Source organism: Protobothrops mucrosquamatus, unplaced genomic scaffold, assembly GCF_001527695.2.
Source record: "Protobothrops mucrosquamatus isolate PMUCROS unplaced genomic scaffold, P.Mucros_1.0 scaffold272, whole genome shotgun sequence".
In the NCBI taxonomy this organism is placed as follows: Eukaryota; Metazoa; Chordata; class Lepidosauria; order Squamata; family Viperidae; genus Protobothrops; species Protobothrops mucrosquamatus.
The window spans coordinates 237,249-250,803 of record NW_015386617.1 but is presented as its reverse complement, the minus strand read 5'-3'; the positions used below and the strand labels follow the sequence as shown (position 1 = coordinate 250,803).

At 36.3% G+C, this 13,555-nt stretch overlaps 1 protein-coding gene across 1 annotated transcript in view; it reads left to right on the top strand.

Moving 5' to 3' along the window:
• The window catches only part of CKMT2 (creatine kinase, mitochondrial 2), a 17,618-nt gene extending 9,898 nt beyond the window's left edge, over positions 1-7,720 (top strand). Inside the window, exons 6-9 of the mRNA XM_015814668.1 lie at positions 2,449-2,572; positions 4,289-4,423; positions 4,622-4,747; positions 7,522-7,720. Of these exons, the coding sequence (XP_015670154.1) occupies positions 2,449-2,572; positions 4,289-4,423; positions 4,622-4,747; positions 7,522-7,641 (505 nt within the window). The 3' untranslated portion in view covers positions 7,642-7,720. The remainder of the gene's footprint in view (positions 1-2,448; positions 2,573-4,288; positions 4,424-4,621; positions 4,748-7,521) is intronic.
• The last annotated feature ends 5,835 nt before the right edge of the window (positions 7,721-13,555 follow it).

Sequence of the window (13,555 nt, the reverse complement as noted above, 5' to 3'; positions counted from 1 at the left end):
ACTATGCCATAGGGTATAGCTTTGAAGTTAGTCTAATGTTGTTTTACTTTTTCTATTTTACTGATCTCACTTTGAGCTGCCCACAGTTATTGTTTATAACATGGACAAACATGTTTGTCTTTAAAATAAAAATAAATTGCATAGATATACAAGTATAAAATGTGAGGGACCTTCTGCTACACTGTACAACATGCAAGGTACAAGATTCATATGATGCTAGCACAAAACAATCTCATTAGTTGGCCAACTGTTTTGTCCCTTTTGTTCAATTGTGTCCAATTCTTAGAGACTGCTTGCACAAGTCCCTGCAATTTTCTTGGCAAGGTTTTCAGAAGTGGCTTGCCATTGCCACCTTCCTAGGGCTAAGAGAACATGACTCCAGCTGGCTTTGTGCCTAGGCTGGGATGAGAACTCATGGTCTCCCAATTTCTAGCCTAATGCCTTAATTGCTACAACACGCTGGCTCTCACCAACTGTTTACTAGCCTTTGTTTAATGTATTTATATTGATTGACCTTTTAAGCCTTAAGCAACTTAGGATCTGACTATCCAAATTTCTACTTCATATGCTGCAAAACTGTCTTATTGTTAAGACCTGCCAAAGAGATTCTTTTGAAGATGCTGCTACTGTCAAAAGTTTCCATTAATCCTGTTACTCCCAGGCTTGGCATTTGCCCACTGCCCCAACATTTAGAAAACCTGCCAAGACACATCATTTTCTTCAAATGATTGTTACATGGTTTAAGTATTTATTTACTGTTAGTTTCAATTTATTTTTTAAACTTCTTATGTTCTAATTTTGTTTCTAAAATGTTTAAGCTGCCCCAAATGCTCACTAGATCAGACAAGCTGGGTATAACTCAACAACATAATAAATTAATTAGTCCCAGCTGCACTGGGAAGAGAATTTAAGAGATTTTTTTTCCCTTACAGTGTTCTGAACACTGTCAGGGAATGCCAAAGAAATTTGTATACCAACTTTCTGTAACAAGACTAGCTAGCAGCAAGAAGCAGATCATGTGTGAAGTCAACTGACACTAAAGTGCTGCTAAAGCAGGCAGGATGTCAGAGTGTGTGGGCAGAACAGGCAGGGAGAAAACAATCCAAGTCTCAAAGGTGCCAGCTTATAAACCATCTTCAGCCATTGAGAATGCAACCTTGGACTTTGAATTAGAAATCTTAACAGTATTGCAATTTCTTGCTAGAATGAAATAGGAATATTTTCAAAGAAAAGAGTGGAAAAAATATCCAGCCTCTGTTTTATTATTTTCAGAGGAATGCCTTTACTTGTCTGCTTCAAGTTTTAAAACATCTTCAAGATAAACATAATAAACAAATGTTCCCCCCCTTAAACTGATTTTTCTTGCACGGTTACATGATATTCTCCATTACTTTAATTCTTATTCTCTAATGTGTGCTACTCAGCCTATCACAAATAATATTAATACCTAGAAGGCTTGCTCATCTCTTTTCATATTACATAATTATTCTAGCACTCCTGCTATAAAAAAGTTCCTGTATTCGTCCAAGCTGATGGCACTCCAGTACTCTGACAATACTTCTTGCAATTTCCATTAAAGGATCTCTTAAAGGGTTTTTAGAGAGCAACTGTAATTTCCGTGTGCAAAATTAATATTACTCTCTAGTAAAGAAGGAACAACTTTTCAAAGAAGGTTTTAGGCTTTACCTAGTACAGGGTTTCTTAATTTTGGCAACTTTTAGATGTGTGGATATAAATTCCCAGGATTCCTGAGCCACATTCTGGGAGTTCTGGGATTTGAAGTCTGCACATTTAAGGTTGTCAACCCTGAGAAACACTGACCCAGTGGCTTAGTTTTGTGCTGCCCTGAATACTTTGATTACCTTAAAGAGAATGGACAGAATGCAGAAATGGACTTCTCTCAGACAACATGCTATTTCTTTGACCCAGATGATGATATACCTTGCAGTAGGGCCCTCACTTCTGATAAATCTGTATTTCACTGGAATTTCTTCCATTTCTGTACCAGTTCTTCCCTGTATTGTTCAGTTTAGAGAAAATTTAGATGGAGATGATGTATCTCCCATCATTTCCTATTTCATAATGTTTTAAACTTGAGGGACAGATTCCTCTTCTTCCAGTCAAAAAGTGCCTCCGTGATTTCCCATTTCCAGTTCCCATAGCTGCATAAGCCTCACGTTGCCTTTGTTTCAAAATGTTCTAGTACAGCAGCAGTTCACTACCAGTAGGATTTATAACTTTGGAAATTTGGGATTGTGTGGTTGCTGGTCAAGAGAGGAATGCGCTCTGGAAATCCTGAGTAACCCTTCTTTTTGATGCCACCATGAAAGTTCCAACATGATAAATAACAAAAGAGAAGTGTAAAATGAAAGGACCAGCATCTGTGAAGATGGTTTTGAAGTCTTCTATGACCAGAACACTAATGAATTGTGCATCTCTCTCAACCAGGCACAACAATGATAAAACATTCCTCATCTGGATCAATGAAGAAGATCACATTAGGGTGATCTCCATGGAAAAAGGTGGCAACATGAAGCGGGTTTTTGAAAGATTTTGTCGTGGATTGATAGAGGTGGATGCTTTTCTTTGACTGTTAAAAATGTATTTTTAGATTTTAATAGAACATCCCATTTGTGCTTTAATGTTATTGCTGCTAGTTTTTCTTTTTATTGTACAGTATATGATACCATTTGAGACTCCTATATTAGCAGAGTTGGGGCCCCTTAAATTAGAATGAGGCAATTGCCACAAGCAGCAAATACTGTATGGAAATGTAGGAGCTGTTTCTTCAATTTATTGCCTTTATTGATTTATTGCAAATCAACTTGTTTCTCTCAAGCTGGGAGAGATCAGTGACTTTGCTATTATTAAGGAAGATTTGAATCTCAGCCAAATCAAGTGGAATAGAACTCAGGCAAAAAATGTCATATAACAGCCCCTGACCTAAAGAATCTTAGGATGATATATATTTAATTATATATATATCATACTGCTTGTTAAAAATTGGCCCGAAATCTAACATTTTTGTTTTTTTCTTGGAGTTTTATTTTATCCGAAGGTTCATTCAAACTGCCATTCCTCATTTACATTATGAAATAGTACCACATACTCAAATAGTTTTCTAAGTTTAAGTCAATGTAGATTTTCTTATAATTTCAATGAAAATATCAGATTGGCTTAAGTACAAACAAATTTCATTTGAAAGCCAATCAAGATTGTTATCTCCAAAGCAATGAAAGCTATGAGAAAAAAATTTAAATATAATTATAAATTTTATTATAAAGAATTAAATATAAATTTTATATATATGACATAAGACACACACAAAACACCGTATTTAATTCTTTTCTCATAGCTTTAATTGCTTTGTATGTTTAGAATACATTGAATACATAGAATATATTCTATGTTTTCATCTTTGTCAGACAGGATAGCTAAAAAATAGGGAATATTGCCATATTTTTAATTACAATTAATTTAATATGTCTATAAGTTTAAATTGTGACTGAACCAGGTTTTAGTTTAATAGGAGGTAGGATTCAGCCAGTTTGCACCAGTTCAGCAGAACAGTAGCTAATTATTTATTGCCCAGGCCCAGAATGGACTTCCGGAAGCAGCATCCACACAGAGAACCGGTTGTTCACATATTTGAATTTGACCACTGAGGTAGGGTTTGAAGTTTTAGAAAGTACAAGTGGCAAGAATTGTGTTAAGATGGCCTCCACCTCTCTGTGCAATAAAAACAACTCTTCTAACATGCTGGTTGCCACAAAATATATTATTTTTAGATATGTGCTATTTGTTTAGAATAAATTGTCATACGTGAATTACACTGTTTATTGTATTAAATGATGAGCTAACATTCATAAAATGGCAACAGATTTTATTAACTAAGAATATGGCTAGAATACCTGATCAGCTGAGCTGATCAATTTCTCAGCTGTGATAAAGCTTTAAACAGCTGGGAAATCAAGACTATAAATTTTAGCACCTTTAGCTAAATGGAAGCCCTGACTAAAATCAGTAATGTTGTCCTCTAAACTGAAACATGTTGTGTGAAGATATACTATAATATACTGTAGATATAATATCTGGCTTCTGAAGCTTTAGCTCTATTTCTATACTTTACGGATTTATTTGATAGATAAAATGTCCTTATTCTATTTGCAGCAGACTGTTGAAGCTTATGAATTTGACAAACAACAGTCTGGATATAGACAACTAGTACTGTGCACAGATGGCATGTTAATATGCTATGGTGATTCATTGAATTTTATTTTCTTTCCAGGTTGAGAAGTTAATTAAAGAACAAGGCTGGGAATTTATGTGGAATGAAAACTTAGGATACATCCTCACTTGTCCATCTAACCTAGGAACTGGATTACGTGCAGGAGTTCATGTTAAACTTCCAAAACTTAGCAAAGTAAGTAAGCAATTTATATGACTCCTAAACATAAAACAATCTTTTGCGATGCCTGTAAAACCAATCCAGAAAAAACAGTGGTGATGAACCTCCTTCTTAAATGGTTTAATTAGATGAACAATTTGTTTACAAACATGCATGTTGTAAAAAAAAAAGGCTCAGTATTTTGTTTTCAAGTGATTGTCCCTTATATTGTAGGATCCTAGATTTTCAAAGATCCTGGAAAACCTCAGACTTCAGAAGCGTGGCACAGGTGGAGTTGACACAGTTGCTGTAGCAGATGTGTATGATATTTCCAATCTAGATCGTATGGGACGATCAGAGGTAAGTTTCTGCCTAGTTTTTTTTTTAATAGGAGGCAAAACTGAAGAGAAACATCTATTTACCTAGGTGTCTGAAAGTATTTGCCGTATCAATGATATATTCGCTTATTTGAGGAACAATCCTCACCCAATTCAGTGATTTCTGAGCTGGCAGTTATGCTGGCCCTGGGTGGGTGTGATGGAGCTTGTGTCCTAGCTGTGATTCTCTAGCAGGTGTGCATCTTATTTAGCAATCGTGTACAGTTGTCTAGCAGGTGTGCATCTTAGCAATCGTGTACAGTTGTATTCATTTTAAAGTTGTGTGCCATTCAGAATCATGTATATCAGATAGGCAGCCATATAAATAAATAAATAAATAAATAAATAAATAAATAAATAAATAAATAAATACCTTTACATATGTGTGGATAATATTAGGGAAAATAAAATCACGAAAGGCTGTAATTTTTTGTATATCTGAAAAAGTATATAAATGTGATTAACTGAATCTATTCATCACAAAAGTAAGGGAGTTCCAATGCCCACAATTCTACTATTCACTGGTTGTTCCTATCTTTCTATTCTGTATGTCTAATTTTATGTCTTGGGGTTCGCAGCATTGAAACGACAACACTCACGTTATAACCAAGTTCTTCTTTATTCATTCCACATTACCACTCAGTAACCCAACAGGCCCGCAGGCCTTTTATAGTTTTCCAAACAACCTATCATAAATCTCTTTTGTTTGCGCCTTGCGCATGCGTGCAAGGCCGGCGCCAACCAGTCTGGTCCCGGGCAGCTTTTGGGTTGCCCGGGACCATTTGCAACATTTATGGGCCTGCTGAGCTGCCTCATCAGGCTCAGGACACAACATCTAACATATTAGTTTATTGTTGACCTCTAAATTTCTGTTGTCTTAAATCCTATGTGCCCTGATTGTCATTATCCATAGAGCTAAACTTCTACATAATTCCAACTGTCTTTTAATCTTTTTTTACTTTCTGGTTTTTATTTCTCTTCCATCCAAGTCTATTTCTCCACCTTTCCATTCATGTGTTCCCAACTGGACTTCCTGACTCTTCTCTCCTTTGATCCAGATGAGGGAAACAGAAGAACTTTTTCTTCATTCCAGTCTCAGGCAAAGAAGAAATGTGCCTCTTGTGCCCTAGTTTGCACTATCCCTGTTGCTTTGATTCTGTTTATTCCCCCAGGCAGATATCTTCCCCTCTCTTTCCCTACCTGCTTGATTGGCAGCTGATGTAGCTGATGTTTGATTGGCAGCTGGATCATCTTGACATGGGAGAAGGACAAGAAGGCAGGAGAAGGAAGGAAAGAGCTGTGGGGCTTATAGTCTTCTCTGGTAGCCTATCCTTTCACAAAAATGATTTTATAAATCAGGAGTAAACAACACACTTCTTTCCACTTAGGTTTTAGCATAGATAACAAGATCTTTAAAAATATATAATTTACACCCTTTCCTTTATTTTACGCATATGCCGTTTCCTCATAGGCTACAGTCACAAAAAACATACCAAAACCCTTCCTACAAACAGAAGAAAGTGCCAAAATCACAGATATGTGAAAACCCTTATTCAACTAATGCAGGGGTCCTCAACCTTGGCCACTTTAAGACTTGTGGACTTCAACTCCCAGAATTCCTCAGCCAGCAAAGCCAAGGTTGAGGACCCCTGAATGAAATTTGGTCTGTATTTACCCATTACAGACATGGAAAATTATGTATAATTAAACCATGGATAATTATGGCCACCTGTATAATATGCTGTATTCCTACATGGAATAATATTTATTCAGAGGAGGCCAACTGATTAGGGAAAACACTAAGGGTAGCATTACAACCAGAGTTGAATATTTCTGCCTGTAATTATAAGGTTTTCCAATGCTGTTAATTTTTCACCCTTTTGATTTTTCATATTTTAAGGACCACTGCTCCAAATAAAGATGGATTTTAGTATTCCAGTGGTTTTTTTAATAACTATACCATCCCTCGTCCATGCCCTCAACTCAAATAAGCACATTTTGGGCAGGGGTGCTCCTTCATCCTCATTCACCAGATCTCAGTGACACATGCCAGGCCCTCCCATTCCTCCAGTATGGAAGAGGAAGGTCTTATTACTAATGAACTTGGCATTCAGCAGAATTAGTGAGAATTGCTCTAGCACTCAGGGCCTTGAGTTCGAACAGAGAAACTGGAAGATGGGCAGGATCCAGATCTCCTCTCCTCCTTCCCCTGTAAGGCTCCCCTCTCCCCACTATATTCTCTTCAGGAAGATTGCTGTATTTATGCAACGTTTCCTGGGCTTTCTTCTGCTGATGGCTTTTGATATCTAATCCAGTATTTTCACATATAAAAACTGTGTTAATCTATCATTTCCACAATTTAGGATTTTAAAAGACAAAAGAAAGGAGTACTATTACCATGTAAATGTTTTATCTGAGAGGCAAGCTACACACATTTTTAAAAAACTTGCAGATTAAATCTTTCTAGAGTTAACCACTTTGTATTTAAATGTATGGTTGCACTTTTCTTCCATGTTCTAGCTTAGTTTTCTTCCATGTGACCAATTTCAACGCACGTTGTATGGCAAAATGATAAGAGATGGATTATTCACAATACACTTTTCTCCTAGAATTTAGAAATGGCATAGTTTAGGAAGAATTATGAAGTATAATTTACTGAAGATATAATAAACTTTGTGGTAAATAATTATCAATAGAACTATCTGATCTTCTTGTAGCTTCATAATCTAATATCAGAAACCTTTACTTTTATTTCAGGTGGAACTTGTCCAATTAGTCATTGATGGTGTGAACTATATGGTTGATTGTGAAAAGAAGTTGGAGAGAGGTCAAGACATCAAGATACCACCACCATTGCCTCAGTTTGGCAAGAAATGAAACTGCTTCCAGTGATTATCATCTGACTGGAAATATGTCTGTGGATTGACTATGTATTCTGTGTTCCTTTAAAATATTAAAGAGAAATATGGATAACATTTTTCCTCAAATAGGTACCTATTAATCAGGGGGTTGGATAGGGTTGCTGAGAAGAAGACAAGAACGTAAGATATAGAAATGTGCATAATACAAATGGTTGAAACATCTGCTGAAGAATAGAGTTGCCCTTGAAGATTAGTAGTCTTAGAGCATTTCCCTGTGAAGTTTAATTTCTTTTAAAGCATACATAAAGGAATCTCATTTCCTTTCTTTTCCTTTGTTCAATTATTTCTTCCAATGTCCTCATTCCATTCATTTAGTTCAGATTTTCCATCTTTCCTTAAACCTCTTACCCAGGTCCATTCCCTTTTCCTTTTTTTTTTTTTTTTGCTGTTTCTGGACACCAGTGTGCTTGAGAGTGTGTAATTTGTGCATATGAATTTGAATGGTTGCTATATACAGAGCCAGATGTTAAAAATAAAGTGCTGGTTATTACAAGTAACACATTTTACTATACATTTTAGCTATTAATTCAGTGTTTTTATTTATTCCTTAATTTTGCCCATTTTGGAAGGTGGCTTCTGGCAGACACATAGATACACATACATACACGTATATAAATATGTGTCATATGGACACATTTATGTAACTGGGGGGGGGGGGCAATTCCCAAATTGGTTTCAGATGGTGATGGCAACCCTTGACTGACAGGATGAAGATTTTTTATTAGTTTTTCCTCTGTACATTTCCTTTGAATAGGGAAAAGTGTGTTAAATATTGGTTGTTTTCATTTTAGATAAGCACAAATTAATGTAATATATTATTATATGTAAAATTAGATCTTAGTGGCATATTAAATACTTTCTGATGCCTTAGATGCTACATATCTTTTCAATTTATTTTTAAAAAGACATGAATTATTCACATAGGCAATTCTATGGCTTTGGCATAAGGATATTATGTCAGCTTCAGACTTGTGAGATCCCACAAGCGAGCAGAAACAGAGATGAGGCAGCTATGCCAGGATCTTTTCTCACAGTACCCATTGGCAATATCACTACTCATCAGTAACAGCAATTCCAGTTACCGTATGTTCCCTTATGGAGTTAATGCATGGAGTTAAGGCTCTAAATGAGAATGCTGCAATGATGTCATATTGCCTGCAATTGCATTTATTTAGTGCACAAGCTATTGCTGTTGTTCTGCTTAACCCGACAGGTGCTTACAATTTCATTCTTCTCAGTTTATTCAAATGAGTTAATTTTTGCTGATTTCCTGGTGCCCTCTGAAATGCCGACATTTCATTACCAGACTAGCTAACACTATCAGACCTATCATCCTATGCACCTATGATGCTACCTAGCCTTATGATGAAATGTCTGCAGGAAAACAACCAAACTCAGAAAACACCAAGACTCCCAATAGTTCAACCCTGAATTAGATACAGTTCTGCGTTACTATTGGAGTTATAGCGGTGTCTGTATGTGAGAGAGAGAAAGAGACAGAAGGAAGGAGGGACAGAAATTAGCAGATCTAGAAAGCTACTTTGAAGATGAACAAAAACAACTGGAGGTGACATCCTCAACTGGATGCTACTAATTTGGTCCTTTTCGATTATCTCACATTTACAATAATCAGTTGAAATCAGTATGATTTATTTCTGAGTAAACATAGAGTAACTGAGAAGATAGATTTCTACTAGCACCGTCTTGAATTTAAAAAGATCACCAGATGTAACTTCTGGTGTGTTGTCTGTAAAACTCAACACAAAATAACATTTATAATCCACATCAGCTAATGTCTTTTATGCTTAATAAGAAATAAAATCTATCGATTTCAATTATATTAATTTTCACAAATGCTTATTTGAAGCTAAGTTACAAGTTAGGATTTTGCTACTGATTTTTACTCAAACACATATGAAATGAGATATAAGTTGTTTATTAACTTCATTTTTTATCTTTTTTCTCATGCTCTATTGAAAACAGTCATGCTGGACATGAGAAAATAGATACAATTACACTGAGATATTGTTTTATTAGACCAATACAAAATATTGTACATGCATTTGATTTTTCAAGAATGTTTCATCAAGCATAATGTTCTTTGATTTGGAGATAGACTCTCATGCATATACGATAATAAGCAAATTAGGCAGCAGTGACGGAACCTAGATTCCTGAAGCTACTTGCTTGGTGTATCTTCCCATCACAAAGCTTTGTTGTTTTTAATCACTCATTCCTATGGCTAGTTTTCAATGAAGTGTTTATATCTTAACCAAGTACATCCTGTTTTGGCTTCTGCTGTAAATCTTCACATGGAGTGCCACAAGGGTAACAGCTCAAATGTTTTTCAGAGAAAAGAATCTGGTGAAAATGCATGGTAGGAAGCAAAACAGCTCAGAAGCCTTGCCAGACATCCAAGGAATATGTGATTATGTCTTAATTTAAAAAAATGGATGGAAAGCTTTTTTTTTTAATTTTTAAAAATGAATCCTGATCTGGTATGATTTCCTATTTCTCTCAACTCTGTTTCAGATTTTCTTTTGTTCTGATAATAGGTTTATAACAGATGCTAAAACACTGACTATCTAAAATAAGGACAACAAAGTACAAAGGTCTGACATATGTCAATCATGTCCAACTTTAGGGCGCAAAGCTCATCTCCATTTCTTGGCAGAGGGAGCTAGTGTTTTCCAAAGACAATTTCTGTGGTCATGTGGCTATACTCCAAAGGCACACAGAATACTGTTGCCTTCCCACTGAAGTGGTATTTGCTTTGGTGCTATTTATATTGATCTGGGAGATATTGGGCTTCTATCAGCTTGATTCTGAGGAGGAATAGATGATATTATTAATGTTAGATCGTATTAGGTAGCCCCTCCGATATACAGTTTGCTTCTTAATTTCAGTAATCTTAAATGGATAGGCTAATTATTTGAAGATTATTTGCAACTAGTGGTAGAAAGAAATGGAACCAGGAACCATATAAAATTAATTAGGACAATTCTTTCTATATAAAACCTAAAACAGGAGAGTTGTCCTTTTTGTATACACCTTATAAGGGTATGATGATAAAGAGACAAGTTTCCTGTTTTAGGTTTTATATAGGTAAATTCTTCTTATAGATAATAACTGGGAAATGCGTATGAAAGTTGTGCTACAAAAACTTTAATATAGCAAAGGATATATTCTTCTTCTATTATTACATAGAAATATGCTGACTGCAAGGAAGAAAGATGTTGATTCTTGTGAGAAATATAATTAGAATGCTCAGCGAGGAACATAATCAGATTTTAGAAAAATACATTATTTGTCCATTATTAATAAAATACGATTACAGATTGTATTTTCATGAACAAGAATATAGGAACATATGGACACATCTATGTTTTGAACAAGTCTTCCCTCATGGAACAATATATAAGATTAAATCAAAAGTAATAATTAAAAAAAATTGCAACAGCTACAAATGAACAATGTATTTTTCTATACTTAAAGATAACCTTTATGTTTTATTTAAATACATGCTAAAACAAAGCAAGAAAATCAGCAGATCTGGAAACCTGTCATTTATGTAGCTGTTGGGAATTATATCTGTTTATATAACATCTCTCTCTTCCCTATATTAACTGGAGCTTTAAGTCCAAGGTTTTTTGGCATATTAATCCTTGTCATTTTGTATGTACTACCCATAGATAGAATTATATTGGCACACATTATGATTATTTTGAAACGACATCAATTTTTAATTGTACGCACTCAACCAAGTGTTTCTTTTTCCTGATACCTTCTTTTATATTTCCTGTCTTTTCATCTAGATTCTCACTCTATATTTAGGAAATCCTTTGTAGCTATCTATTTCTTTTTTCATTTCTTTTATTCAGTCTTATCAATGCTGTGCATCTTCATTTAAAAATATGATCTTCATATTCTCTCATGAATTATATGGCTGCATATGCTTCACATTTCACAGGGGGTACATAATAAAGATATTGTCTCCATCAACCTATTTATTTATTTGTCCAATTTATCCCCTTGCTCAAAGAACCCTTTTTCTCTCTACAACTGACTCATACAACACCCCCTAGGCTGCTTCCACCAGTCACGAGGGGCATGGATCTAGGGAGCATGTGGCTAATTTCACAGTCCTAAGAACCCTGTCCACTTCCTCAGGTCCAACAGGTTCAAATCATTCCTAGATAACCAGACAAGACCCCCCCCCCCCATAAGCATCTCATCCAGACCTGCAACAAGGTCAGCATCTAACTGTGAAAGAATCCAAGCAATTTTATCTGACAGATGCTATGCAAATCTCTCTGCATGATCTTGCAAAAGGTTCCTCAGACTCCCTTTACCCAAGAAGGCTTGTGTCACCTGAAAAGAACTGGGGTGCAGCAATCCGTGGATGCAATAAGGGCAGAGAAGCACAGCCGCCATTCTTACTCCCACAGAATAAGCCTTAAAACAGCTCTAATCCATGTTCTATCAAGTTTGTCCTTAATACGTGCCAGCAATGCTATGGATAGCTCTCATTTCATCTCCCTCAATCTCTGTAAACCATAGGGAATGCCAGGATCTCTGAGAAGGGAGAAGATATATGGGTGAAATCTGATCTAACACCTCAGCTGCCCCTTTTTATTCCAAGACTATGCAGCAAACCAATAGAAACACCCCCCAGCTCCCTCTGAAACCCATCCAAGTTCATCAGTCACCAGGGGTAAATCAATCCAATGGATCCAGCCTTCCTGTAGTGAATATCAGTGCCAGAGAACCCCATGGTAATCAAGGCATGATGCAACCATGACAGGGTGACACCAGAAGCTCCCCTAGGTTCAGATCATATAGCCACTGCTCTGATAGAACACCAGAACAAGCATGTGACTGCTGTTCTGTGTCAGGCTAGGAATGACGTGAGAAAGATGTATGGCTATTATGGTGGCTATGAACATCTGGGCAACCTCAGACCACACTCTTAGGGAAAGCATGTTGAAGTTCCCCAAGACCATAAGTCTGGGGAACTCCACTGCCAATCCAGAGATGGAGTCAAGCTCTGGCAGGAAGATTCCTACACAGGCAGACTTGTACCACAGCAACACTCCCAACTGATCTCTAGACCCCAGCTTAATGAACAGGGTCTCATAACCAGTGACTTGAGGGCAATGCCCCTGAAAGCCATAAGTGATTCTCAGATAACATTTATCACACCTTCACCCCGGCCCTGGGTTCTCAAGTGGTGCCACAAACTTGGCTGGGAAAATTTCCTTCTGAGTCCAGCCAGGTCTTGGTAATATATGCCAGATCAATGTTAATTTCTTGGCAATAACATGGAAAGGTTTTGCATTTGGCCCTGTTTTATACAAAAGATCAGTGCTTGAACTAACCCATTCTTTCCTTAACAATAAAAATAATGTGAAAGCTCCTATTGTACCTTTTCTCAACTAAATACCTTCCAGATATATTGGAACATCCTTCAGAATTCCCAGCCAGATGCCTATTTCCATTTAAAGTTTTCTGGTTCCAGTACATCTGGACAGCATCAGCTGAAGGTGATTCTAATCCAGCTGTTAAATGTTATTATTTCAGATGGCTTACTGAGCAGGGCTGGCTCTGAATAAGAGTTGGGTGGGAGAAGATCATGGAATTCCACAACTATAGACTAGATTAGAATAAAAAAAGCACATCACAAGGTGCAACAGCTATATGGTTATACAGGGTTTTTATGTACAGTTTTAATTACTAGAGATATGATGAGATGGAGTGGGTGTCATGGTTCCAAAAAGAAGCAGCTTTTCAAAGAACTTTGAGGCTTATTTACCTTAAAGAATCCTTTTATTGCTACATAGCTTCGGGAAGTACAATAATGAAGCCAAAAA